The 24,459-nt window shown below is 45.9% G+C and overlaps 1 protein-coding gene across 2 annotated transcripts in view; it reads left to right on the top strand.

Annotated features, from left to right (window-relative positions):
• Nucleotides 1-24,459, top strand: part of LMNB1 (lamin B1) — a 52,881-nt gene that overhangs the window by 6,155 nt on the left and 22,267 nt on the right. For both annotated transcript variants that reach the window (XM_002710176.6, XM_070076069.2), the window contains exons 2-3: nucleotides 19,146-19,302; nucleotides 20,233-20,358. In XM_002710176.6, coding sequence (XP_002710222.3) covers nucleotides 19,146-19,302; nucleotides 20,233-20,358 — 283 coding nt within the window. The remainder of the gene's footprint in view (nucleotides 1-19,145; nucleotides 19,303-20,232; nucleotides 20,359-24,459) is intronic.

Consider the following 24,459-nt stretch of genomic DNA (forward strand, 5'->3'; position numbering starts at 1 on the left):
CTGCCTGTCTTGTAAATAAATAGATAAATCTTTAGAAATAATAAAAATAATTTGCTGTATTTAATTTTGTTTGGAGCTGGAATGTTTGTAATTAGGAATGATTGCCATTTAAGTGGATTTAGATTAAAAAAATAGACTTGAGAATTACAGATTCCAGAATTATTTAGTCTGTTTTCGATTCCTTAGCATATGACACACCTCACACACAGGATTTTGGAGACACATGGAATAGCTTTTACTTCCAGAAAGCACCTCTAGCCCCAAGGGTTTTACATAAGAGATTGTGGACCTTTATCACTGAAGGGAAGAAAAGTAAGAATCCACAAAAATCAGTTCCTGAAAGATTGATAAATCTTGTATAGGACGTACCTCACAAACAGAAGAATTCATGGAGACACTTGGTCCTGCAGGAGAGAATTTGGCAACAGTGTCCGTGCAAGTGTTCCTTGGAAAGAGGAGAGGGAGAAAGTCTAAGGCTGGGCCAACAGCTGGGAGCCAGGAATGTGATCCAGGTCTCCCTCATGGGTGGCAGGAACCCAATTACTTGAGCTATAACCATCACCTCCCAGGGCTTGTTGTTAAGAAGCTAGAATTAGGAGCTGGGAATGAAATCAGGCCCTCAGATTTGGGACATGGGTGTCTTAACTGCCAGGCTTAACAGCTGCTTCCACAGTGCTGTTACTTAATCCACAAGCTCCCCCCACCCACCCCCTTTTAGAAGATTGATTTGAAAGGTTGGGGGAGGAAGAGAGAGAGATGTGTGTATCTTTCATCTGCTGGTTCCCTCCTCATGTGCCTGCATGGCCAGGCTGAAGCCAGGTTTCCTGGGTGGGTGACTGGCCGAAGCTCTTGGGCTGCCATCTGCTGCTTTCTGGTGCATTAGCAGAAAGCTGGATTGAGCAGAGCAGCTGGGACTTGAACTGGCTCTCTGAAGTGGGGTGCCAGCACCACAGGCCTTGGCTTAAATTGCTCTGCCACAATGTTGTCCCCCAGTTTTTTTTTTTTTTTTAATGAACTCTTAATTAGATTCACTTGACTCAGCAGATTCTAGAAATTGTTTTTTATTCATTTGGTTTATGGTAGATATGAGGATACATGAAAAGGTTTGTGGGGTAGACGATGTAGCGCAGTAAATTAAGTCCCGACTTGGAACACTCCCATCCCATATCTGAGTGCCTGATTTGGCTCCTCCATTTACTATCCAGCTTCCTGCTAATGTGCCTGGGAGGTAGCAGAAGATAGCCCAAGTACTTGGGTCCCTGCCATTTGCATTGGAGACCTAGATGGAGTTACTGGCTCCTGGCTTCACCCTGGCCCAACCCCAGCTGTTGTGGCCATCTGGGGAGTGAACCAACAGATAGAAGGTGGATCTCTGCCCCTCTGTTACTCTGCCTTTCAAATAAGCAAATATTTAAAATTTATTTTTGAAATTGATGCATACAAAGGATCATCAAAAAGTTGATAAAAAATGTATGTGAAAAACTACATGAATTTAAAAATATTTTTTTAAATTAATTTATTTGACAGATAGACAGTGAGAGAGAGAGAGACAGAAAGATCTTCCTTCTGTTGGTTCACCCCCTAAATGGCCGGAACTACGCCAACCCGAAGCCAGGAGCCAGGTGCTTCCTCCTGGTCTTCCATGCAGGTGCAGGGGCCCAAGCACTTGGGCCATCCTCCACTGCCCTTCCGGGCCACAGCAGAAAGCTGGACTGGAAGAGGAGCAACCGGGACTAGAACCCGGCACCCATATGGGATGCCGGCGGTGCAGTCGGAGGATTAACCAAGTGAGTCAGGGCGCCGGCCCTAAAAATCTTTTTCAAGGAAAACAATTAGCTTTCAGTCCCATATTTCATGAAGTTTTTGAAGTACTCTCATATAAAAGCTTGAAAAACTGCAAAGTTTTGTTTTTGTGAATTAAGAGTTAGGCAGGTGGTCATGGTAGTTCACTTGTATGTAACCAATATAATGTGTGCTTGAACCCAGGTTCAAACAGTGCTTTCTGCATACCCAGAGGCTGTGCCCTGTGGGCTGTTTTAACATTCAGATTCTTTGGTTTTCAGGCCTAAAAGAATAAAACATGCTGATTCTGGTTTAGGAAATTTTCTTTGTGTATGTGATAATTAATTGAAAACAGAAATCTTCCTATGTATTACTTTGTCTTTTCATTATTTAGTGCATTGATTTTGCCCTGGGGGAAGCACATTGATGATACACAGCCTGGCCTTCATGTAAAAAAACTTCACGGTAAATATTTTATTCTCAAGGAAAGAATTGGAAGGCTCAAACCTTTAGACTGATGTGAGGAAATAGGTCCTAAGTAATTAAACTGTCACGATATTTCCTTCCTATGCTTTCAGAGGATGTTTGGGAGAACAAGGTATCAGGTGGATTTTTTTAACTTAGCGGTTAAGACTAGGGAGTCTTTCGGTGTGCACAGATTGAACTGTGCAGATTCTGCTCTGCACAGTTGTTGCTGCTGGTCTTTGATTTGTCCGGGTGGTACCACCTGTGGGACGACCACCTGTGGGACGCCTGAGTCTAGTTATGTGAATGGCTTGGTGTGCAGGACACGTCCGTCTCCTACCGTTTTCCATTCAGAAACGAACTCTTGCTCCTAATGCACAGCTCAGATGCCATCACCTCCCCAGTCCCCAAGAGGTCTTTCACAAACTTCACAAGGCTTCCAGTGAGGTCGCAGTCCCAGTGTCTCCCTTACACCATGGGGGTATTACTATCACAGCATTTATTACATTGTATTAGTGTCTAGCATTTGCCATAGCACAGTACTGTAGTGTTGGATTTCTGTCTTCTCCCACTGATCTGTAAGCAACTTGATAATGGGGACTGAGTGTCCCGTGTCTCTGTGGCCAGCATCTGGGGTCAAGGTCTGGCGCGTAGTACCTGTTCTACAAACATGGCCTGAATTAAAGAGGAAAGGGCATTTTTGTTGTGCCTGTCAAAGAGGTCTTGGTTTCTTTTAAATTAGGCAGGCATGGGGTTGAGTGGTAAAGTTGCGCTTTTCTTTTGAATTTGGGAGACAGCTCCCTCTGCTGTTTCACTCCTCAAATGGCTGCAGTGGCCCAGGGGACTGAAGCCAGGAACTCCATCCAGGCCTCTTTTGTGGCTGGCAGGAATCCAATTACTTGAAACATTTATCAATGCTCCCATGTCTGCTTTACAGAGGAGCTGGGATCATGGGCTGCAGCCAGGGAATGAACCCAGGCACTACAGTGTGGCATGTGGGTGTCTTGACCAGGGTCTTAAAAGCTAGGCTAAATCCCTGTCCTGAAAGTAGTTTTTTAAGAAGGAAGAAAAAAATAAACAGGTCTCTTTCAGTAATTCGTCTTCATCCTTTCCTTACTAGTAAATGATACCTTCAGTATTTCAAACACTTGTTTCAATTACTGCAGCGTCCTGAGAAGGTCCTATTTCCTCACTTACAGGCTGTGAATCAGCACTGCGAAAACACACCTGGCGCTGTTTCATTCCAAGGGACATGAAAATTCACCACCCTATGTAGGGAAGACTTGAGGTCCCGGCACAGGTGACAGTGCCTGTTAGTCTGCTTCCTCTTGGTAAAGCAGAATAACGCCTGCAAAACAGCCAGCTGTGAGGATTAAATGAGGGGATACGTATAAAACCCTCACACAGTGCTGGAATTCAGGGTGGGGCTTTGTGCTTGCTATACCATTCATCTGCTAGGTAATCCGAGGGAAAATACTGACCCCTCTGAGGGTCCAATGTCCTCATTCATCAGTAGGGTGATGGTGAGGCTTAAAAGACTGCCTGTAAAAGCTTCGCTGTGGTGCCCTGCAAACAGAATGGACACAAAATTAATGTCAGCTCTTTTTGTCTCCCATCTTGTGCAGGTCTTTTAATCTGTACATCACACTTTCTGTATCTACAGAATGAGTTGGTTAGATCAGAAGATCCAAGAGTGCTGTAATTCTATCCAGTCAACAAATCCAAATGAAGTGAAGGCAGAAAATACATTTAAAAAAGAGCACGTGGATTAAGGAAATCCTGTCAGTGGATACCTAAGATTATGACTTGGGTGGAAGAACCATTTACCCCTTTATACTGGCAACATGAGCGTAATAGTAAAATGATCTAGAACTAGAAAGAACATTTAGAAATGGATCTTAAGTTCCTCCAGACAGGAAATGGACAGTCATCCATTGTCAATGGATGATAAAAAACTGGTAAAATGCAAATTCCTTTATCCAGTGGTTAATATTTAACTGGTAAATTAGGTTAACATTTATCCAGTCATTTAGCCAGGGGGAAAACACCTGACACTGTCAGCCACGAGAAGGTTCCTGGATTGTCACAGCCCTCTATGGCTTCTGAGAAATTGGTTAAATTCAGTCACTACAAAGCTTATTTCCCTGGTGGAAACTAGGTGGCCAGTGAACACGGCTTTAAATGTGCTCACTGGGGCTGACATCGTGGTATAGTGGGTAAAGCCGTCGCCTGCAGTGCCAGCATCCTATATGGGTGCCGGTTCATGTCCCGACTGCTCCACTTCCAATCCAGCTCTCTGATATAGCCTGGGAAAGCAGTAGAAGATGGCCCAAATCCTTGGGCCCCTGTACCTGCGTGGGAGACCCCAAGGAAGCTCCTGGCTTCGGATTGCCACATCTCTGGCCATTGAGGCCAATTGGGGAGTGAACCAGCAGATGGAAGACACCTCTCTCTCTCTCTCTCTCTCTCTCTCACTCAGCCTCTCTGTAATTCTGCCTTTCAGATAAATAAATACAAAGAATGTGCCCACTCACTAGTGGTGTATTCCACACTTGCTGACGTGGTAGTGTTCCGGGGAGAGGCTCCTCACTGCTCGTCAGCGTGAGCCCAGTTTTTTGTTAACGATGTGGATGTGGATGCTCCAAGCTTGTATCTTTTTTAACATTCTTAAAATAAAATTTTATTAAATAACCATACAATATGTCTTGAGTAAAAATATAGAAACTAGAGACTAGCTAAAACAAATGAAATAAAAATATCACATTCCCACAACCAGTGTTAATGCTCTCGTATGTATTTTTTTAAAATGAGGTCACATAGTTCAGTAATCTGTTTATGATTAAGTAAAATTTACCTGATTTCAGTAAAATTTCCTTTTATCTAACTACTAGATCATATTCAGATTTTATCTCAAATTTTTTGCAGTTACAGGTTTCTCAAATCAATAAAATCATTTTAGGAAAATTTGCTCTCTAATACCTGATTACAGTGAAATATGATGGATTTGTGTTTTTCTTTAATTAACATCTCTAAATCAGTTTCCAATCCGGGACCACATAATGCATCTGGAAATGTCACTTACCTCTAAATGGCATTTATGATTAATACCCTGGGTCATTACAAAAATCAATCCACTTGCAGTGTAGTTTTTGAATTTGAATGGTTGCTTTCTTAAGAAGTTACTGAGTGGCGGCACCTCAGCTCAATAGGCTAATCCTCCCCCTCGGCGATGGCACACTGGGTTCTAGTCCCGGTCGGGGCGCCGGATTCTGTCCCGGTTGCCCCTCTTCCAGGCCAGCTCTCTGCTGTGGCCAGGGCGTGCAGTGGAGGATGGCCCAAGTACTTAGGCCCTGCACCCCATGGGAGACCAGGGTAAGTACCTGGCTCCTGCCATTGGATTAGCGCGGTGTGCCGCCGCAGCGGCCATTGGAGGGTGAAACAACGGTAAAGGAAGACCTTTCTCTCTGTCTCTCATTGTCTACTCTGCCTGTCAAAAAAAAAAAAAAAGTTTTTGAGTTTGTTTATTGCAAAGTGGAAGTCTCATCTAGAGGCTCAGTGGATTCAAATCCAGTATTTCCAGTGTGTATGCTTTGTGAGTGATGTGCTTACTTCATGTCTCATTATTAGATGTAATGTATACTACTGTGCTGTATAATTGTATAATGTTACAGCTGTGTAGTATGATGTTGACTGTATAATTGTATTATATAGTAGTATGTAGCTATTAGAAGGATAGAGCTCTTATTTTTAGAAGATAGAACTAAAGGTGATTTTTATTTTCTTGGGTTTATTTTTTTTCATTCTCCATTATGAACATATAGTTTTTTCTATAATAAAATTAGTTTTTTTTAAAGATATTTATTGATGGGGCCGGTGCTGTGGCGTAGCGGATAAAGCTATAGCATGCAGTGCCAGATTCCCATATGGGTGCTGGTTCGAGTCCTGGCTGCTCCACTTCCAATCCAGCTCTTTGCTGTGGCCTGGGAAAGCAGTACCTGCGTGGGAGACCTGGAGGAAGCTCCTGGCTCCTGGCTTCGGTTCAGCACAGCTCCGGCCGTTGCGGCCAACTGGGGAGTGAACCAGCGTTTGGAAGATCTCTCTCTCTCTCTCTCTCTGCCTCTCCTCCTCTGTGTAACTCTGACTTTCAAATAAATGAATACATCTTTAAGAAAAAAGAGATTTATTGATTTATTTGAAAGGTATTGTGACTCAGTGAGAAGAAGAGGTATTTCCCAACTGTTGGTTTACTCCCAGATAGCGACAACAGCCAGTTTGGCCATGCCAAAACCAGGAACCAGTAACTCCCAAGTACTTGAGCCATATTATGCTTTCCTAGGCTGATTAACAGAGGGCTGTATCAGAGGTGGAGCAGCTAGGACTCAAACCGGCACTCTGATATGGGATGCTGGCGTTGCACGTGGTGCTGGCTCCCATCAAACTTAATTTTTAAAAATTCCCCAAATATGACAGCAGAAGTAAAGTTTCATTAAGGAGGAACACTGAATAAAAAGGATAAAACTCTAATCAGGAAAAGTGGATGCAGCAGTAATCAGGTATTCAGTTAGACAGGGTCCCATAACCCTATTGATGCCTGAGGCTCGTTCTCACCATTTGTGCATAAAATAATCCTATGCTAACAGTGTAAAAGTTTGAAGATCTGGGGCCAGCATTGTGGTGTAGCAGGTTAAACTGTTCCAATCCAGCTCCCTGCTAATGCACCTGGGAAAGCAGTGGAAGATGCACCTGTTTGAGAGACCTGGATGAGGCTCCTGGCTCCTGACTTTGGCCTGCGCCAGCTCTGGCCATTGCAGCCATTTGGGGAGTGAACCAGTAGATGGAGATCCCCGCCCCTCTCCTCCACAACCCTGGTAACTGTCTTCCAAATAAATAAAACTTTTTTTAAAAAAAGTCTGAAGATTCATGCATAAGAGTCTTCAGAAAAGTTTGTGGAAAATGTGTACTATGAGGAAACCATGCATGAATTTCACATTTTTTGAATTAATAAATTTACCTTTTAACTCTATTTTTCTACAGACTCGTTTTTTGAAGATTTAATTTATTTGAAAGAGAGAGGGATAGTGAGAAAGAGGTCTTCTGTCCACTGGTTCACTTTCCAAATAGCTGCAGTGGTCAGGGCTGGGCCAGGCCAAAGCCAGGAGCCTAGGACTCTATCCAGGTCTCTCACATGGGTAACAGCAGACCAAGCACTTGGACCATCTTCCACGACTTTCCCAGGCACTCTAGCAGGGAGTTAAATTGGAAATGGAGCAGCTAGGATTCAAACTGGCTCTCTGATACGGCATGCCAGTGTCTCAAGCAGTGGCTTACCCACCGTGCCACATTGCTGGCCCCTTTCATGGACTTTTTGAAAGTACCTCCAGGTACTCCTGATGAGGGTGGGAGCGTTGCATTTTAGGCAGTAAGGCGCCTCAAGCATCTCAGAAGAGTGGCACCACTGGTGTTGCTGAGCTGCAGAATGGAGGAGGTAGAAGTGGTGGTAATGAGGTGGCTCTTGCATAAGGTGTCGGCCGTGAGAGAGGCGACAGTGGCTTTAAGAGATTGTCCGTCGGGGCTCAGGAGGAATAAGGAGATAGGGTGACTGCTTCTGTGCATGGGTACCTAAGTGCAGAGATTGGTGGGGGGAGGAACAGATTTGTTGGGACTCGGGGTTGGTGGGGAGTTGGTCAGTCAGTTCTGTCTGTTGGAACATCTCTGTGAGGACTGGGAAGGAAAGAAACCCACCTTGGGGATAATAAGTAACAACAGAGAGGTAGGGGAAGAGCGTTAAGTCAATAAATGACTTTTTGTGGGTTTGATAAGACTGAAAACATGTCCATGTCTTTGGTGCCTAGAAGATGCCTGCTGACTGCCAAGAGCAGTGTGTTCCCGAGAAGCAGTGGGGATGAATGAGAGGAAGATCAGGAGTCTAGACTACTGGAGCAGGAATGCTGCCAGTGAGGTGGCAGACCTTTTGTTTCAGGGGTGTGTCTAAGAAAACACTGGGTGGCCGGCCTGTCACTTAACCCTCTAAGATCCTGTGCTCAAAATGCGATGACTTCACCCTGTTTGCTTAGAAAGCTTCAGCAACTTCTAGGATAAAGATTAAAATTTTTCTTGGGGCCAGCATTGTGATGTAACGGGTAAAACTGCCACCTGCAATGCTGGCATCTCACTTGGGCGCCAGTTCGTGTCCTGGCTGCTCCAGTTCCGATCCAGCTTCCTGCTAATGGCCTGGGGGAAGCAGCACAAGATGGTCCAAGTGCTTGGGCCCCTGCACCCATTTGAGAGCCCCTGGAGAAGCTCCTGGCTCAGGCTGTTGGCTCATCTGAGGAGTGAACCAGCGGATGGAAGATCTCTCTTTCTCTGCCTTGTAACTCTGACCTTGAAATAAATAAATAAATCTTAAAAAAAAAAAAAAGAGGCCGGTGCCGTGGCTCAATAGGCTAATCCTCCACCTTGCAGCGCCAGCACACCGGGTTCTAGTCCCGGTCGGGGCGCAGGATTCTGTCCCGGTTGCCCCTCTTCCAGGCCAGCTCTCTGCTGTGGCCAGGGAGTACAGTGGAGGATGGCCCAAGTGCTTGGGCCCTGCACCTGCATGGGAGACCAGGATAAGCACCTGGCTCCTGCCATCGGATCAGCACGGTGCACCGTCCGCGCGGCCATTGGAGGGTGAACCAACGGCAAAGGAAGACCTTTCTCTCTGTCTCTCTCTCTCTCTCACTGTCCACTCTGTCTGTCAAAAAAAAAAAGAAGAAGAAGAAGAAGAAGAAGCAGAAGCAGAAGAAGAAGCCAGGTCTTCACTGTTACCCAGTAGTGGCGTGACCCTGTAACTTAGCATGCAAATTGGGGGTACTTTTGTGTGTGAAAGTGGGAGCTATTAATTATACAGAGACAGCTGGTACAAATGGAGGTTGTTTGACCTCAAAGCTCTTGCCTTTGACCCTGTGGCTTCATCTCATATCACTTGGACTTGCTGTCTCTGGATGTGGATAAGAATATATTAATTTCCAGCCCAGGTGCTTGTCTCCCTCAGAGGTAAAAACACTTAGCCAAGCCTGGTATTGTGTGCAAATAGGGAAAGAGTTGATTTGACAGTGACAGAATAAATGTACGTGCTTGAGTGAGTGGGGGCCGCCCCTCACAGAGAAATACCCAACATTAGTGGGCCAAAGAGTTGCCTGTAAACGAGAAAGAAAGGAAAACCCATAACCGCAGTTGTACGTGAGAGCAGGAGGATCTGGCAGAGTGGTAGAGGGCTGTCGGAGACCTATCCATGGCAGGTGGGGAGAAGACAGGAGCAGTCAGTGCCTTTACGTGGGTGTCTGTGGCGGAAAGAAAGCCTCTCCTGCCTTCCACCTCTTTTTATAAGGAAGAGGGTGGCACAGGTACAACTGGCCTGAGGTCTGAGCAAGTGTACTGGTCCTAGATGTGACAGGCGCATCCTGGGTAGGTGAGTATATCAAATCAAGATAGGATTGCCTTGCAGGAATACACGAGTTCCAGCATGGGGCAGACATTGTGGCTTAGCAATCAAAAGCTGCCGCCTACAACACTGGCATTCATATGGGTGCTGGTTTGAGTCCTGGCTGCTCCACTTCCAGTCCAGCTCCCTGCTAATAATCCTGGAAAAGCAGTGGTAGCATTTCAAGGTATCCTTGTGTCTGGCTTAGGATTCAGTACTTTTTTGTTGGCCTAAGTTGTTTTTACTTATCCATTGTGTTTCTAGCTTATAAAACTGTCACGTCTGTCATTTTGCCTTCCTCTTTTTTTTTTTTTTTAAGTGTAACATTTTGCCATTGCCCTTTTGAGTTTAGGGATTCATGTGCTTACTGTGTCATTTTTAAGTCAATGCTGTGTGTGCTTGCTCTGTACTTTGCCTTTCTTTTAGACCTTGTCAAGAAAATTCCTGGCTGGCGCCATGGCTCACTAGGCTAATCCTCCGCCTGCGGTGCCAGCACCCCAGGTTCTGGTCCTGGTCGGGGCACCGGATTCTGTCCCGGTTGCCCCTCTTCCAGTCCAGCTCTCTGCTGTGGCCTGGGAGTGCAGTGGAGGATGGCCCAAGTGCTTGGGCCCTGCACCCGCATGGGAGACCAGGGGAAGCACCCGGCTCCTGGCTTTGGATCAGTGCGGTGTGCCGGCCGCGGCAGCCATTGGAGGGTGAACCAACGGCAAAGGAAGACCTTTCTCTCTGTCTCTCTCTCTCACTGTCCACTCTGTCATGAAAAAAAATAAAAAAGAAAGAAAGAGAAAGAAAATTCCTGACAACTTTAGGGTCGTTGGTTTTCTTTCTTTCTTTCTTTCTTTCTTCTTCTTCTTCTTTTTTTTAAGAATCATTTTATTTATTTGAAAGAGTTACAGAGAAACATAGAGCCAGAGAGAGACAAGAGGTCTTCCATCCCGCAGGTTCACTCCCCAAATGACTGCAACAGCCCAAACAGAGCTGATCCAAAGCCAGGAGCCAGGAGCCAGTAGCTTCTTCCAGGTCTCCCACTCGAGTGCAGGGGCCCAAGGACTTCGGCCATCTTCTACTGCTTTCCCAGGCCATAGCAGGGAGCTGGATTGGAAGTGGAGCAGCCAGGACTTGAACCAACACCCAAATGGTATGCCGGTGCTGCAGGCTGGGGCTTTAACCCACTGTGCCTCAGCGCCAGCCCCAGTTTGTTTGTTTGTTTTTTCTTTCTTTTTTTTGGGGGGGGGGGATAGGCAGAGTGGACAGTGAGAGAGAGAGAGACAGAGAGAAAGGTCTTCCTTTGCCATTGGTTCACCCTCCAATGGCTGCCGCGGCTGACGTACCTCGCTGGTCCGAAGGCAGGAGCCAGGTGCTTATCCTGGTCTCCCATGGGGTGCAGGGCCCAAGCACTTGGGCCATCCTCCACTGCACTCCCTGGCCACAGCAGAGAGCTGGCCTGGAAGAGGGGCAACCGGGACAGAATCCAGTGCCCTGACCGGAACTAGAACCTGGTGTGCTGGTGCCGCAAGGCGGAGGATTAGCCTAGTGAGCCACGGCGCCGGCTTCCCAGTTTGGTTTTCTTACTAGAGTGAAATCTCTTTCTAGACAAAGCTCGTGTCTGATTTCCCAGTACTGTATAGCTTCTCCCAAATAATATATCTTTTTAAGAAATTTTTTAAATTTTTTAAAAAATATTATTTTTTCAAGAAACTATTTTCCCATTATGTGGGGTTCCATGACTCCTGGAATATCAGTGAAATAGCAGATAATACTGGGAGTTGTGTGCTCAATAAACAGTAGGCTTGGAAGGTGGTGATAACTACATGTGTAAAATCAGCCTTTTTCTGACTATAGCATATAAAACCATCATCCCTGCCTTCCCTGCCTATGCTCCTCATCCTGATTTGTCTTTCTGCGAGTACCAGTTAACTCAGGCATGCATGTATTTGTTTATTGTGTGGCTTTTGCCTTTTTTTTTTTTTATAATTTTTATTTATTTATTTGACAGAGTTAGACAGTGAGATGGAGAGACAGAGAGAAAGGTCTTCCTTCTGTTGGTTCACCCCCTAAATGGCCGTCACTGCTGGAGCTGCGCCAATCCGAAGCCAAGAGCCAGGGTGTCTCCTCCCGGTCTCCTATATGGGTGCAGGGGCCCAAGCATTTGGGCCATGCTCCAATGCACTCCCAGGCCACAGCAGAGAGCTGGACCGGAAGAAGAGTAACCAGGACCAGAACCTGGCGCCCATATGAGATGCTGGCGCTGCAGGTGGAGGATTAACCAAGTGAGCCATAGCGCTGGCCCCTATTGTGTGGCTTTTTCCATGTTAGGGTATTTACTGTGCATAAAGGCACAGACTTGGTATATGTTGGTTATTGATGACACATAGGAGTAAAAGTAGGTGACAAAGTAGGTTTTTTTGTTTTTTAAACAAATCATTTTTATTGGGATGTGATCTATAAATGTCTGTTCCCCAATCTGTGCCTATTTATATATAGGTAATACAGTAAGTTTCTTTTATTTAAAGCATTGTTTTTGCTGTGGTCTGAGCATGGTTTGACTGTGTGCTTGGTTTCTGTGCTGGAAGCATGGTTCTTGGCGGTGGTGCTGCCGTGTGGAGCCCTGAAGAGGCAAGGCCCAGTGGGAGTGGCTGGGTCTTTGGAGGCGGTGCCCTTGGAGGGGATGGCAGCTCCTCTTGTGGAGTCAGCTCCCGCAGGGTGGGTTGTTAGGGAAGAGGAAGCCTGAGCCTGGGCTCCCTCTGTCTTCACGGACACTTCTAGCATGATGATGCCATCTGCCATGGTGTGACACAGCCCAGGTGAGCCCCTGCTGCAGCCTCCAAAACTGTGAGCCAAATTTAAATAGACTGCTTTCCCTTCTAATCATTCAGCCTCAGGTGTGCTGGTACAGTGTCTGAAAATGGACTTAGGCTCTGTAGTTCTGGTTTTAATTTAATTTCACTTAGGGTTTGCCTATTTCTGATAATTCTTTTTGCTAATTTATTGACTGATTTGTTCAGTGAGTAGCAGAATTTTATTGCTGCCAGAAACTGTCATTTGTACTTTTTTTTTTTTGACATGTGCCAGCGGAATTGTGATCACAAGAGTTTTGAGTATTACATTACATTTATTTTAATTGTGAGGAAGTTTCTTCATTTTCCACAGGAGCAGTATTAGCGACCACGTGTCTTTTGCCTTGCAAAGGAAGAGAATTTGAGGACAGAGTTGAAGCTGAAGAATGAGTGCTGCCGCAGATGCAGCCTTCACATGCCGTTCGAGCCTTTGATGAAATGAGCTCATTTAGTTTCGGGACAGAGGGCCCTTTTCTGTGGGTCTCTTAAGAACCGTGGCTTTAGATTCCTAATGGAGTGTAGTTTCCCTGTGGAAGTCTGAACCCTGGCAGATACCGAAGGGCGTGCTGACGCTGAGTTCTGGATTTGAAAGACCCCCATACAGTGATGTAGTGCTGATGGCTTGAGTGACTGCGCCAGTGCTGAGCGCTGTTCAGCTGCCACCAGACAGCTGTTGAGAAGAACCGTGGTGAATTCAGACGTCCGTGGAGCCAACAGCCGTGCCTGACTGGCCTGGCTCTCCGTGTAAGCGGGTCTGTTCCCAGGGATTAAAAACCTTTCTTTGGTAAAAGGAAATGGTTAGGAAGGAAATGATTAGAACAGTTTTGCATAGAATGATTTCTGCCGTCTGGTAGCAGGTAAAAACGAACTGGCTTTTCTCTGGCAGCCTCTGTAATTTGTTTTTCTTAGAAAGAATCATCCTGAAGAGAACTTAGTGATAGGTACTGAGTTTGGAAACATCACTGGACAATGGTTTGGAGTTTTTTTTTAAACGATTATTTATTTGAAATTATTTGTGTGACAGAGAAGGAGAGAAATCCTGTATTGGCTGGTTCATTCCTCAAATACCTGAAATAGCTGGAGCTGGCCTGGGCTGAAACCAGGAGCCAGGAACTACATTCTGGTATCTCACCTGAGCCATCACCGTCTGCCTCCCCGGATGTACATGAGTAGGAAACTGGTTGGGAAGTGGAGTGGCTAGGACTGAGCCAGGCACTCCATGGAGCACGGGCATTCCAAGCAGGTGTTCTACCTGCTGCATTGCAACGCTTGCCCCTGTTTTTCATTTTCCTTCATAGTCTCATTTCCACCTGGGAAATACTTGTGCTAAAGAAAATTCTCCAACTGTGTTGTTTTCTCTGTTTACGTAAGATGAACCTGTCAGTAATGGCTTTCAGAAGTGCTCAGAAGTGACCTAAACCTCCTGAGTTGGTATTGTATTTTGCTATAGATGATTGTGAATGGATTTGAAATGGACTTGAGAGTGGTCTTTTTCCTTAAGCTGTTATTTTTGTCCGACATACTGAGGTAGCAATATAGAAATCCTGCTCCCAGGTACTCATTGGAAGGAAGTTAGAACTGAAGGTGCGGCCAGGCACACTCTGATATGGGATTGTGTCAAATGCCTGGCCCCATTAATTTTTATTTGAAAGGCAGAGAGAGAGAGAGTTAGCAACACCAGTCTCCTATCCATTGGTTCACTCCCTCTGCAACAGCTGGGGTTAGGCCAGGCTGAAGCCAGGAACCTGGAACTAAATCTGGGTTTCACATGTAGATAGAAGGGACCCAAATGTTTGAACCATCATCTGCTTCCTCCCAGGGTATGCATTAGCAGGAAGCTAAGATCAGGAGTGGAGCTGAGACGTGAACCGAGGCACTGAGATGTGAGATCTGGAAGTCCCAAGTAGCATCCCAGCTGCTCTGCCAGATGTCTGCCCCGTAAGAATATTTTGAAAACAAAATTGTTGGCCCTTGTCCACTCTTGAATGTAGTAATGCAGTAACCTCTTTGGCACATTTCATAGAGATTTAATATCCAGAAACTTTTAGTATCTAGAAACTAACTTTTTCTAGGTACACAATTTCACTGAGACCTTCTATAATGTAGGTCTCTAATTGCTCACTGTGAAGTTTTGCATATACATTTTTGTACATGAAAATCAGAGAACCCAAAGTACCTGATAACAGAATGAAGATGTGGCTCTGGTAAATGAAGGGAACCAGACTGAAGTGTGTGGATCCTGTGCTGAAAGAGAACACAGACTGTGTGCTCCTGGGCAAGCTGTGGGTGAGAGTTAGAGGAGCTGAGCTTAGGCCTATTTTGTGGTTGTGCCCCTGGCCAAACTAGATATTTCATTCAGCTGAGTGTTTGTGTCAGTGTGACCACGCTGATGAAGAAGATGTCAAGAGAGGGCGCAGTAATTTGCCAGTCCCGAACGAATGGAACGTCTTCCTGAGTGAGTCTCAGTTACGTTCTGGATACTCGTCCCTGCTGACTTCTGTTTTCACAGGAATTCTTCCTGTGTTGGTGGGAAGTCTCACTTTTCAAGTGTTTACAACTATAATGTGCTAGTTCATCTTCAAGTAGTTACTGTTGTCATATACTTACGAGTTCTAGAATGATGCTCTACGTATTATGTGTGGGGTATGAGTTTTGTATGTGTTTTCCTGAGATCTCCATTGAGCACTTGTTTTTCAGCAGTTTTGTAACTGGGTCCATTTTCTAATCTCTTGTTTTTACTCTATGATGTCTGGAATGGCATATGTCCAGACACTTGAAGGCTATCGAGACAGTGAGAAACTCAGTCATCCAAACAGAAAGAGGAGTGCAGAGGCAAAGTTCAAACTCTGCCTTCCTAAGCCAGAGTAGTTCATTACAGGAGCCAAGGTTGAAATGATCTTTAGACAAGTCAAGGGCCACTGAGTGCTGGGTACAAAAACCAGGATGGTTGAAGCAGTGAGGCACACGGGTCGCTGCGGGGAGGAGGCGGTGAGGAACAACTCAGTAGCTCATCCTGCAGGCCTGGGGAGAGGTGGGGATGTGTCCCAGAAAGTTAACAGCATTGATTCTTAATGGCATGCCGGCTCTGTTTTATAAAGTGATTTCCCCCCTCCCCCAGAGTTGGAATTTAGTTCTTCTGTAAAGTAGGTAAAGAGATGAGTATGTTTATGACTTATTTTCAGGAATGTGCATGTTTCTAGCATTAGGTTCACATGTGGAATTTAAATGAGAACACAGGAATGTTCTTTCCATGGATATAAAAAGAGTTTAATCATGGGGCCGGCCGCTGTGGTGTAGTGGGTTAAGCCCCGCCCGCAGCACTGGATTCCCATATGTGCACTGGTTCAAGTCCCAGCTGCTCCATGTCCCATCCAGCTCCCTTCTAAGCTCCTGGGAAAGCTGTGGAAGATGGCCCAAGTACTTGGGCTCCTGCATCGACTTGGGAGACCCAGATGAAGCTCCTGGCTCCTGGCTTGAGTCTAACCTAGCCTTGGCTGTTGTGGGCACTGGGGAGTAAAACAGCAGATGGAAGAGTTTTCTCTCTGCCTCTGCCTCTCCCTCTCTGTAACTGCCTTTCAAATAAATAACTCTTTGGGAAAAAAAAAAAAACTTATCAGGCCAATCACTAACACTGAAGAAATCTAGTTAGGAAATAAAGTCAAAGAAAAATGTATACTAATAACCTTAAGTGTTAGATTCTAGTAACTTTGGGTCCTTATCTAAGTAGCTCTCTGTCCTAGGGTGTTGTCAGAATTTACTGTGTGCTCAAGTGTCTTTATTTATTTTCATTTTGTTGAAAGGTAGAGTGATAGAGAGATTGAGATCTTCTACCTGTTGGTTCACTGTTCAAATGCCTGCAACAGCCAGAGCTGGGCCAGGCTGAAGTCAGGAACCTGGATCTCCATCTGTCTGCGAGTCATCATTTGCTGCCTTCCAGGACGCATCAGCAGAAACTTCGATTGGAAGCAGAGCTGCTGGGACTCGAACTAGCCCGCTCTGGGATGCCAGCATCCCAAGTAGTGGCTGAACCCTCTGCACCACAAACACCTGCCCTGGCAGATTCTTGATGTGTGTTCAAGGAAGTCACTTCTGCAGTTTTCTGTACTTTGGCCATGGGCTGATAACTGCACTTGGACTTCCTGTGTCATGTTTAATGAGTGAAAAATAAGGATTGGAAAGCTGTGACAAGACTATGTTCCAAATACCAAGTCGCTGTGTGACCCCATGTGTCTGCAGTGTTGTATTGGCAGCTCATTGGCTTATAAAACATCCATTAGCGAAGGCCCCTTCTCTGATGGGGCCTGGGGTGTGACTGAAGAATTCTTTCATGAGTCTTGTAGCTTGGGATACTGGTAGAGTGAAAGGGAGGCCATAGAAACCTCACCGTGTTCTTGGTAAAGATAGAAGATGTGTGTTTGGTGCCGTGTTTGGTGCTGGGGTTGCAGCCTCCTGCAAGGGTGTGCCCTAGGAGGCAGCAGGTGGTGCTGTCCCCTGGGAGATAATCCCTGTGCGTTCCAGGCCTCCTGCTTCAGGCTGGCACAGCCCTACTGTTTCAGGCATTTCTGAAGAGAGCAGCAGAGGGAAGATCTCTCAGTCTTTGCCTTCTCCTGAGCTGTCTTTGACCTAGGATGAGAAAAACAGGACGGGGTTTTTTTGTGGTGAGGTGTGGGCATGTGTGTTCTTTTTAAACACTTTGTTAAAAGGTCATTGTCTTCTGGCTTTCTGTGTAGAAGATAGAGCAGTAAGTGATGGCCTTGCTCTCGGAGTTCTCAGTGGCTGTGCCATCCACAGGTGCAGGGGTTTGTACGATTAGCGTGGTGTGAGGATGTGCAGGTGCAGAGGGAGCAGTCAGCTGCCCTCCCTTCATCAGCTGTGTTAGGAGACGTTGGCATTTCCACTGTTCATACCGCGGGCTCAAGGAGGAAGAGGAGAAATGAACCTGGCCCATTCTCTTTGGCCCTGAAGGGTGCCAAAGAGCTAAGGACAGCTGCAAGCGCTGAGTGCCCTAGGCTGCTGTCGCAGGTGCCACTCACAAGTCCTCTTCATGCTTTTCTTTGAGCAGCTTCAAGATTTGCCTTTCTGCCACCCACACAGACAGCTGCATGAGTAAGGGTGGTGATGTAGAGAGTGTCTGACCCTGAGCAGTAGACTTTTTTTTGTTTGTTTATTTTTTTGAAAGTCAGAATTAGAGAGGGAGAGTGAGGTCTTGCATCCAGTGGTTCACTCTCAAATGGCCACAATTGCCAGGGCTGGGCAAGGCTGAAGCTGGGAACCAGTAGTTTTTTCCACCTGGGTGGCAGCGGCCCACGTACTTCGGCCATCTTCTGCTCTCTCCCAGGTGTATTAGCAGGGAGCTGGATCAGAAGCAGAGCAGCCGGGACTCTAACCAGTGCACACACAGGATGCCGGCGTCACAGGCAGCAGCTTTACCTGCTGCGCCAAAACACCAGCCCCAAAGAGATTTTAAAACAGACAGTGGTGCAGTAGAGTTTTTGTAATTGTTACTTAATTTTGAGTCCGTTTTTATGAGTATTGTTTCCTGTTCTATAACATGTGGTTTTTTTCTTACACCGTGTGTGCTGTGCTATGTGTCCCAGGCCTACTCTGGCTGTTTTATGCTCGAATAGAGCGCTGGCCGCCCAGTGAGGTGCTGCGCTGGCATGCATCAGGAGCTCTGATGTAAATGGTGACTGTGCGGAATCTTGTCATCGCCAGTCACCCACTAGTTTTCAGCTGAAGCCTGCCATCTTGTGGTTTTAAAAATATACAGTTTTATTTTTTTTTTAAAGAAAAACTGGTCATTGCTGTTTTACATATTTAGTTGCTTTATAAAAGCAAAATGAGAAGATTTTAAATTGTATTTGCTAATGATTTATCAGTTTATTTTTTCATTGTATTTGAAGATTTTTATTAACTAATGATTCCCTTCATCTCATCTTCAAACATCGTCTTACAGTAGTTATTTTAATTGAGAACAGGTATTGGGATTTTGATACTGTTTAGGCTGTCCTGTGTAGCTAATTATAATTATTTGGATGAGAAAAATGCTGGCCTTTATTGAACAAAATATATCTAAGTAAACTTTAATTCTGTGGTGTTAGGACACCATTTAGTAAAAAGTATTTAGAGTAAAAGAAATCAATTTAAACTCAGGTTTTGGTGGTTACTGGTACAAACAAAGACTTTTTCTGCAAAATATTGGGGAAGAGAAATCTAAAGTCTTATGTCTCCTATAATCTTGATTTACAACATGCATTAAATTTAAAAATGGTAAATTTCCATTTCTTCAGAATATGCCTCTTCCATGTGGCTCTACAGACCCAGGGGGCGTGGTTCTCTCCTAGTTGACCGGGATCCTGGTCCATTGGTCCTTTTGGACTTCCTTGACCCAGAGTCGCTAGTGAGTATGTGACATTGAAAGGGAGTGCTGGTACCCACCAAGAACTTGGGATCCCACGCTCCTGAATCTCTCCTCTACTTTTACTAGGTTATGGCAGCCTTTATTTAAACTACCTCTTCTTTGGTTTCTTCCTTAACTGGAGAGGAAGGCCTTGAGTCGGGTACAAATTTACATCTGTACCTTGTCCAATGTTTTACAGCTACGCTAAGAAAGAATCTGATCTTAATGGAGCCCAGATCAAGCTTCGAGAATATGAAGCGGCATTGAATTCTAAAGATGCAGCTCTGGCTACTGCACTCGGTGACAAGAAGAGCCTAGAGGCAGATTTGGAAGACCTCAAGGACCAGATTGCCCAGGTAAACACACTACCCTGGAGCTCTGATTGGCTGGCTCAGTGCCTCATCTGTCTTAAGCTGTGGTTTGATTGCTCCCTTGATAGATTTTTTAAAAATTTGTTTCATTTCTTTTTGGGGAATTTAGCGACTTCCTTTTTGAGGGCTTTGCCTGAAGGGTTTTGAGGTGGCTAAGGAGCATCACCTTCGTCTTGTCTGCATTGTGCAGATCTTGTGGCTGCTGCTTCCTTTTTTTTTTTTTTTAATTTGACTGTGAGGCAGAATTGGAGGGAGGGGTAGAAGGAGGACAGGAATGGGAAAGAGAGACAGAGAGAGATATGTTCCATCCGCTGGTCTACTCCCCAGATGGCTATAACGGCCATAGCTGAGCCAGGCCGAGGCCAGGAGCTTCTTCCAGGTCTCCCACTGTAGTGCAGGGACCCAAGGACTTGGCCCTCTTCTGCAGCGTTTGCAGGCCCATACACAGGGAGCTGAATCGGAAGTAGAGTAGCCAGGGCTTGATCAGAACCCACAAGGGATGCTGGCGGCCGTGGCCCCCTGCTGCTTCCTCTTGTGCCCGTGTGTAGTCTGTTTCTTACCCTCAAAGCCATTTCCTCGTGGCACCAGGATGTGAGGTGCGACCAGAGATGTCCGAATGCGCTCAGTGCGCAGGAGGAAAGGACAGGGCTTAGCTGCTCCGCTGGTCTGATCTGTGACACGTGCGTCGGGCGTCTGTCCTCCCTGTTGTCAGTTACCAGTCGGACAGGTGGTTTGTTCTGGCACCTGGTGGGTACGGCTAGCACATGAACACGCAGTTCTGTGCTAAAGGTTAAAATGAGGTAATCACACACTGACAGATGTTTGTGCAATACTTGGTTTATTCAGAGGCGTCTGAAGTGCATCACTGAGTGGTGGCCGTGTAATTTTTATCACAAGTCTTTCTCTTTGTGGTAGTTGGAAGCTTCCTTAGCTGCTGCCAAAAAGCAGTTAGCAGATGAGACGCTGCTGAAGGTGGATCTGGAAAACCGTTGTCAGAGCCTCACCGAGGACCTGGAGTTCCGTAAAAACATGTATGAAGAGGTAACCGTATGCCGTTTTCCTTCTTTTAAAGATTGGAAGGGTTCTATAAAAAGGCTGTGTCATAACTACATAGGTCAATGTGTTGTCTTGATGACTTGTTTCCCTCCCAGGAGAGCTGTTGCAGGTAGCGAACACATTGCTGCTAGCAGACTGCGTCTAAGACCTCGGGCTGTTAGAGTAAACAGATAGAATTTCACTTAATCAGGTTTATAAAAGCTTGGTCACAGCAGCTAGTTACCGTGAGCATGTTTATGCATTTGTATTATCTATCACTGCCTAGCAAATTATTCCAGACTTTGACCCCAGAGAGCCCCAGGTCCTTTATCCTCTTGGTTTCTGGAGAAATCTGAAGCTGCGTAACTGGTGGCTCTGTTTCAAGGTCTTATCAGGTTGCGGTCAAACTTCAGCCTGGCTGGAGGAAGTGCTGCCCTGTGTTGGCAGGAGCCGTTCAGTCCCGGCCATTGGGTCTTTTCCTTGGGCTGCTCGTGGTAGGCTTCCCCCAGCAGTGGGTGATGAGAGAATCAGACACCAAGACGAAACTCTGTGTGTTCCATAAGCTCGTCACAGGAGTGACTTCACCTCGGTCTCCTCGTTGCACAGACCAGCGCTGAGATGCTGTTGGGGAGGGCGTCATGCTGGGGCATGGATGGCAGGAGGCAGCAGGCCCTGGGGCATGTTTTGGGTCTGGCTGCTCACAGCATTGGTAGGTGTTTCTGTGAAATTGTGCACAGCTTTATAAGTCTTAAAGGCTGTGGTCAAGGGGGCCGGGTGAAACTCCTTGAACATAAAAAGTAATAAAACTGAAGAAACAGGAATGCATGCTCCTTAAAATTTGAAGAGGTTTGGGATTAACCACTGGGGAGAAAAAAGTACTTCAGTACTTAATGCTGTTAAGTACTTGATGTTTTTAGAAGTAACATAATTTTTAAAACAGTGACTATGATTTAAACATAGAAATTCATTGCTGCAGCTAAGAATTAATTACTTTTTTTTTTAATTGAAAAAGAGGGTGATCTTCTATCCACTGGTTCACTCGAAATGGTCACAACAGCTAAGGCCAGGCCAGGTGGAAGCTGGAAGCCAGAATCCCAGAAATCAATTTTAGGTCTCTGATGCGGGTGGCAGGGACCTAACTACTTGAGCCATCATCTGCTGCCTCCCAGGGTGCACGTTAGCAGGGAGCTGGGATTGGGAGCAGAGCCAGGACTTGAATCTAGGCACTCCAGTATGGGATATAGCTGTCCCAAGTGGTGTCATAACCATTGTGCTGAATGCCCGCCCACAAAGCTTTGTTTTTAAAGGCTTATTTATTTGAAAAGTAGAGTAACACAGAGAGAGACAGAGAGAGAAGAGACAGAGAGAAAGAGATCTTTCATCTGCTGGTTCACTACCCAAATGGCCGCAACAGCCAGATCGAAAGCAGAACAGCTGGGCCTCAAAGCATTATAGGTGGCAGCTTACCCTGTTGCTCCACAATGCAGGAACCCAAGACTTTTATAATTGGAGGTAAAAAATGGAATAGATTGGTGATCATAACAGCAGCATTTAAGCAATATAGGTATTGTTGGTACAGAGTACTTTGGACACAGCAGACAAATCCTGGGCAGCTTCTGCATCAGCTTGTTACATAGAATGAAATACTGCTACTGCTTTTGTCTTAAAGGTATGGTGGATTCTGAAGTGAAATACATTGTGTACAAGGTCTTTGCAAACTCTGAAAAGGCATCTCTTTTTTTTAAAGATTTATTTTATTTATTTGAAAACGATACAGAGAGCAGTAGAGACAGAGAGAGGTCTTCCATCCGCTGGTTCACTCCCCAGATGGCTGCAAACAGCCGGAGCTATGTGATCCGAAGCCAGGAGCCAGGAGCTTCTTCCAGGTCTCTCATGCAGGTGCAGAAGCCCAAGGACTTGGGCCATCTTCTTTCCCAGGCCATAGCAGAGAGCTGGATTGGAAGAGGGGCATCTGGGACTCGAACCGGTGCCCATATGGGATGCTGGCGCTTCAGGCCAGGGCTTTAACCCGCTGTGCCACAGCGCTGGCCCCAAGGCATCTATTTTTATATGAAGTTGATTTATAATTTCATTTTGTTGTTTCTATCATTTCTTTTAAATGCAGAGAGAGAGAGAGAGAGAGAGAGAGAGAGAAAGTAAGTGATCCCTCATCTGCTGGTTCACTCCCTAAGTGTCCATAATAGCTGGGGCCGGGCTATGCTACAACCAGAAGCCAGAAACTTAATCTGGGTCTCCTGTGTTAGTATCAGGGACCCAGTCACTTGAGCCATCACTTGCTGCCTCCCAAGATGAACATTAGCAGGAAAATGGAATTGGAAGTGGAGTTACAACTTCAAAGCAGTCACTCTAATAAGCACTATGGGCCACCTAATAAGGAATACGGCGGCCTAACCTGCTGTGCCAGATGCCCAACCCCTATCTTTTTCCAAGAAGAAAACCTGTGCTGCTTTTATGATCTCTAATCCACATTCCTAGATACATTCCTAGATGTCCTCTCTCTCACCTTGCCAGTTTCCTAAGATAGAAAAGTCATGAAAAAAAGTTTTTTGTTTTTTTTTTTTTTTTTTGAACAGGCAGAGTGGACAGTGAGAGAGAGAGACAGAGAGAAAGGTCTTCCTTTTTCCGTTGGTTTACCCCACAAGTGGCTGCTACGGCCTGTGCGTTGCGGCCGGCGCACTGCACCGATCCGAAGCCAGGAGCCAGGTGCTTCCTCCTGGTCTCCCATGCAGGTGCAGGGCCCAAGCACTTGGGCCATCCTCCACTGCCTTCCCGGGCCACAGCAGAGAGCTGGCCTGGAAGAGGGGCAACCGGGACAGAATCCGGAGCCCCAACCGGGACTAGAACTTGGGGTGCCAGTGCTGCAGGCGGAGGATTAGCCTAGTGAGCCGCGGTGCTGGCTGAAAAAAAGTCTTTAGTACACTCAAGCTCCCATCAGCAGGACTCAAACCCATGTACTCCGATATGGGATACAGGGGTCCCAGGCAGTGTCTTAACCACTAGTTCAAATGCCTGCCCCATCATTATTTTTGATGCCCAGTGTGGACAGACTGGTGTCGGTGATTTTTTTCTTTGTAAGAGCTTAGCTCTACATAAAATAATGAATGAAAAAATGGCATCAGTAAAATGTAATTTTTTAGTTATTTTTTAAGAATGCTTTGGTAGTATCATGGAAGTTTGAAGTTTTGCCCTTCTGAGAATAGATTTTAAAATATTCCCTTAATTCTTTTTGTTGTTTGTTGTTACACTGAGGATAGATTCTGTTCAGTCCGCATATCTAACTCCCTCATTATGAAGAGTTAGAGGGAGAGAAAGGAGAAGGGGAAGAGCAGGGAGAAGAGGAAGGACGGAAGAATATGCATGGGAGCTTTTATGAAACTAAACCCACTCAGCACTGTTGAATCAGACCTGTCATTTGCTCGGGTTCTGGATTTGAGTATCCTCTGCTTCATTCAGTAAATGAGCTCTGGGAGGTTGATAGCAGAACTGGAATTTCAAGTCTGATTTTCTGGGGATGGGCGGACACATGCCTGCACTGAGGCCCACAGACGGCATCGTGGTGGGTTGTAGCTCCCTCTAGCGGCTTTCCCCATTACTTTCGTTGAGTGTTATTTTTCATAGCCAGAGGCTGAAATGGAAATTGATTCCTGAACGCTCTCTGCCAGATCCCCTACTCCAGCTTTATTCGGACGGTACCTTAATACAGAGTGAAGGCTCATGATTGCTGTTTTTGTTTTTTAAAGATTTATTTGAAAGGCAGAGTTACAGAGAGAGGGGGGGAAAGACAGAGATCTATCCTCTGGTTCACCCCCCAAATGGCTGCAACAGCCAGGGCTGGGCCAGGCTGAAGCCAGGAGCCAGGAGCTTCTTCCAGGTCTCCCCCATGGGTGCAGGGGTCCAACACTTGGGCCATCTTCCGCTGCTTCTCCAGGTGCATTAACAGGGAGCTGGACCAAAAGTGAAGCAGCCAGGACTTGACCCGATGCCTCTATGGGATGCTGGCATCACAGGTGGCAGCTTAACCTGCTTCTCCAGAATGCCAACCCCTGTTTCTGTTTTTTAATAGTGAATTGTCATATGTTCTTGAGT

This window comes from Oryctolagus cuniculus, chromosome 6 (assembly GCF_051225735.1).
Source record: "Oryctolagus cuniculus isolate XC-2025 breed Fujian yellow rabbit chromosome 6, ASM5122573v1, whole genome shotgun sequence".
NCBI lineage: Eukaryota > Metazoa > Chordata > Mammalia > Lagomorpha > Leporidae > Oryctolagus > Oryctolagus cuniculus.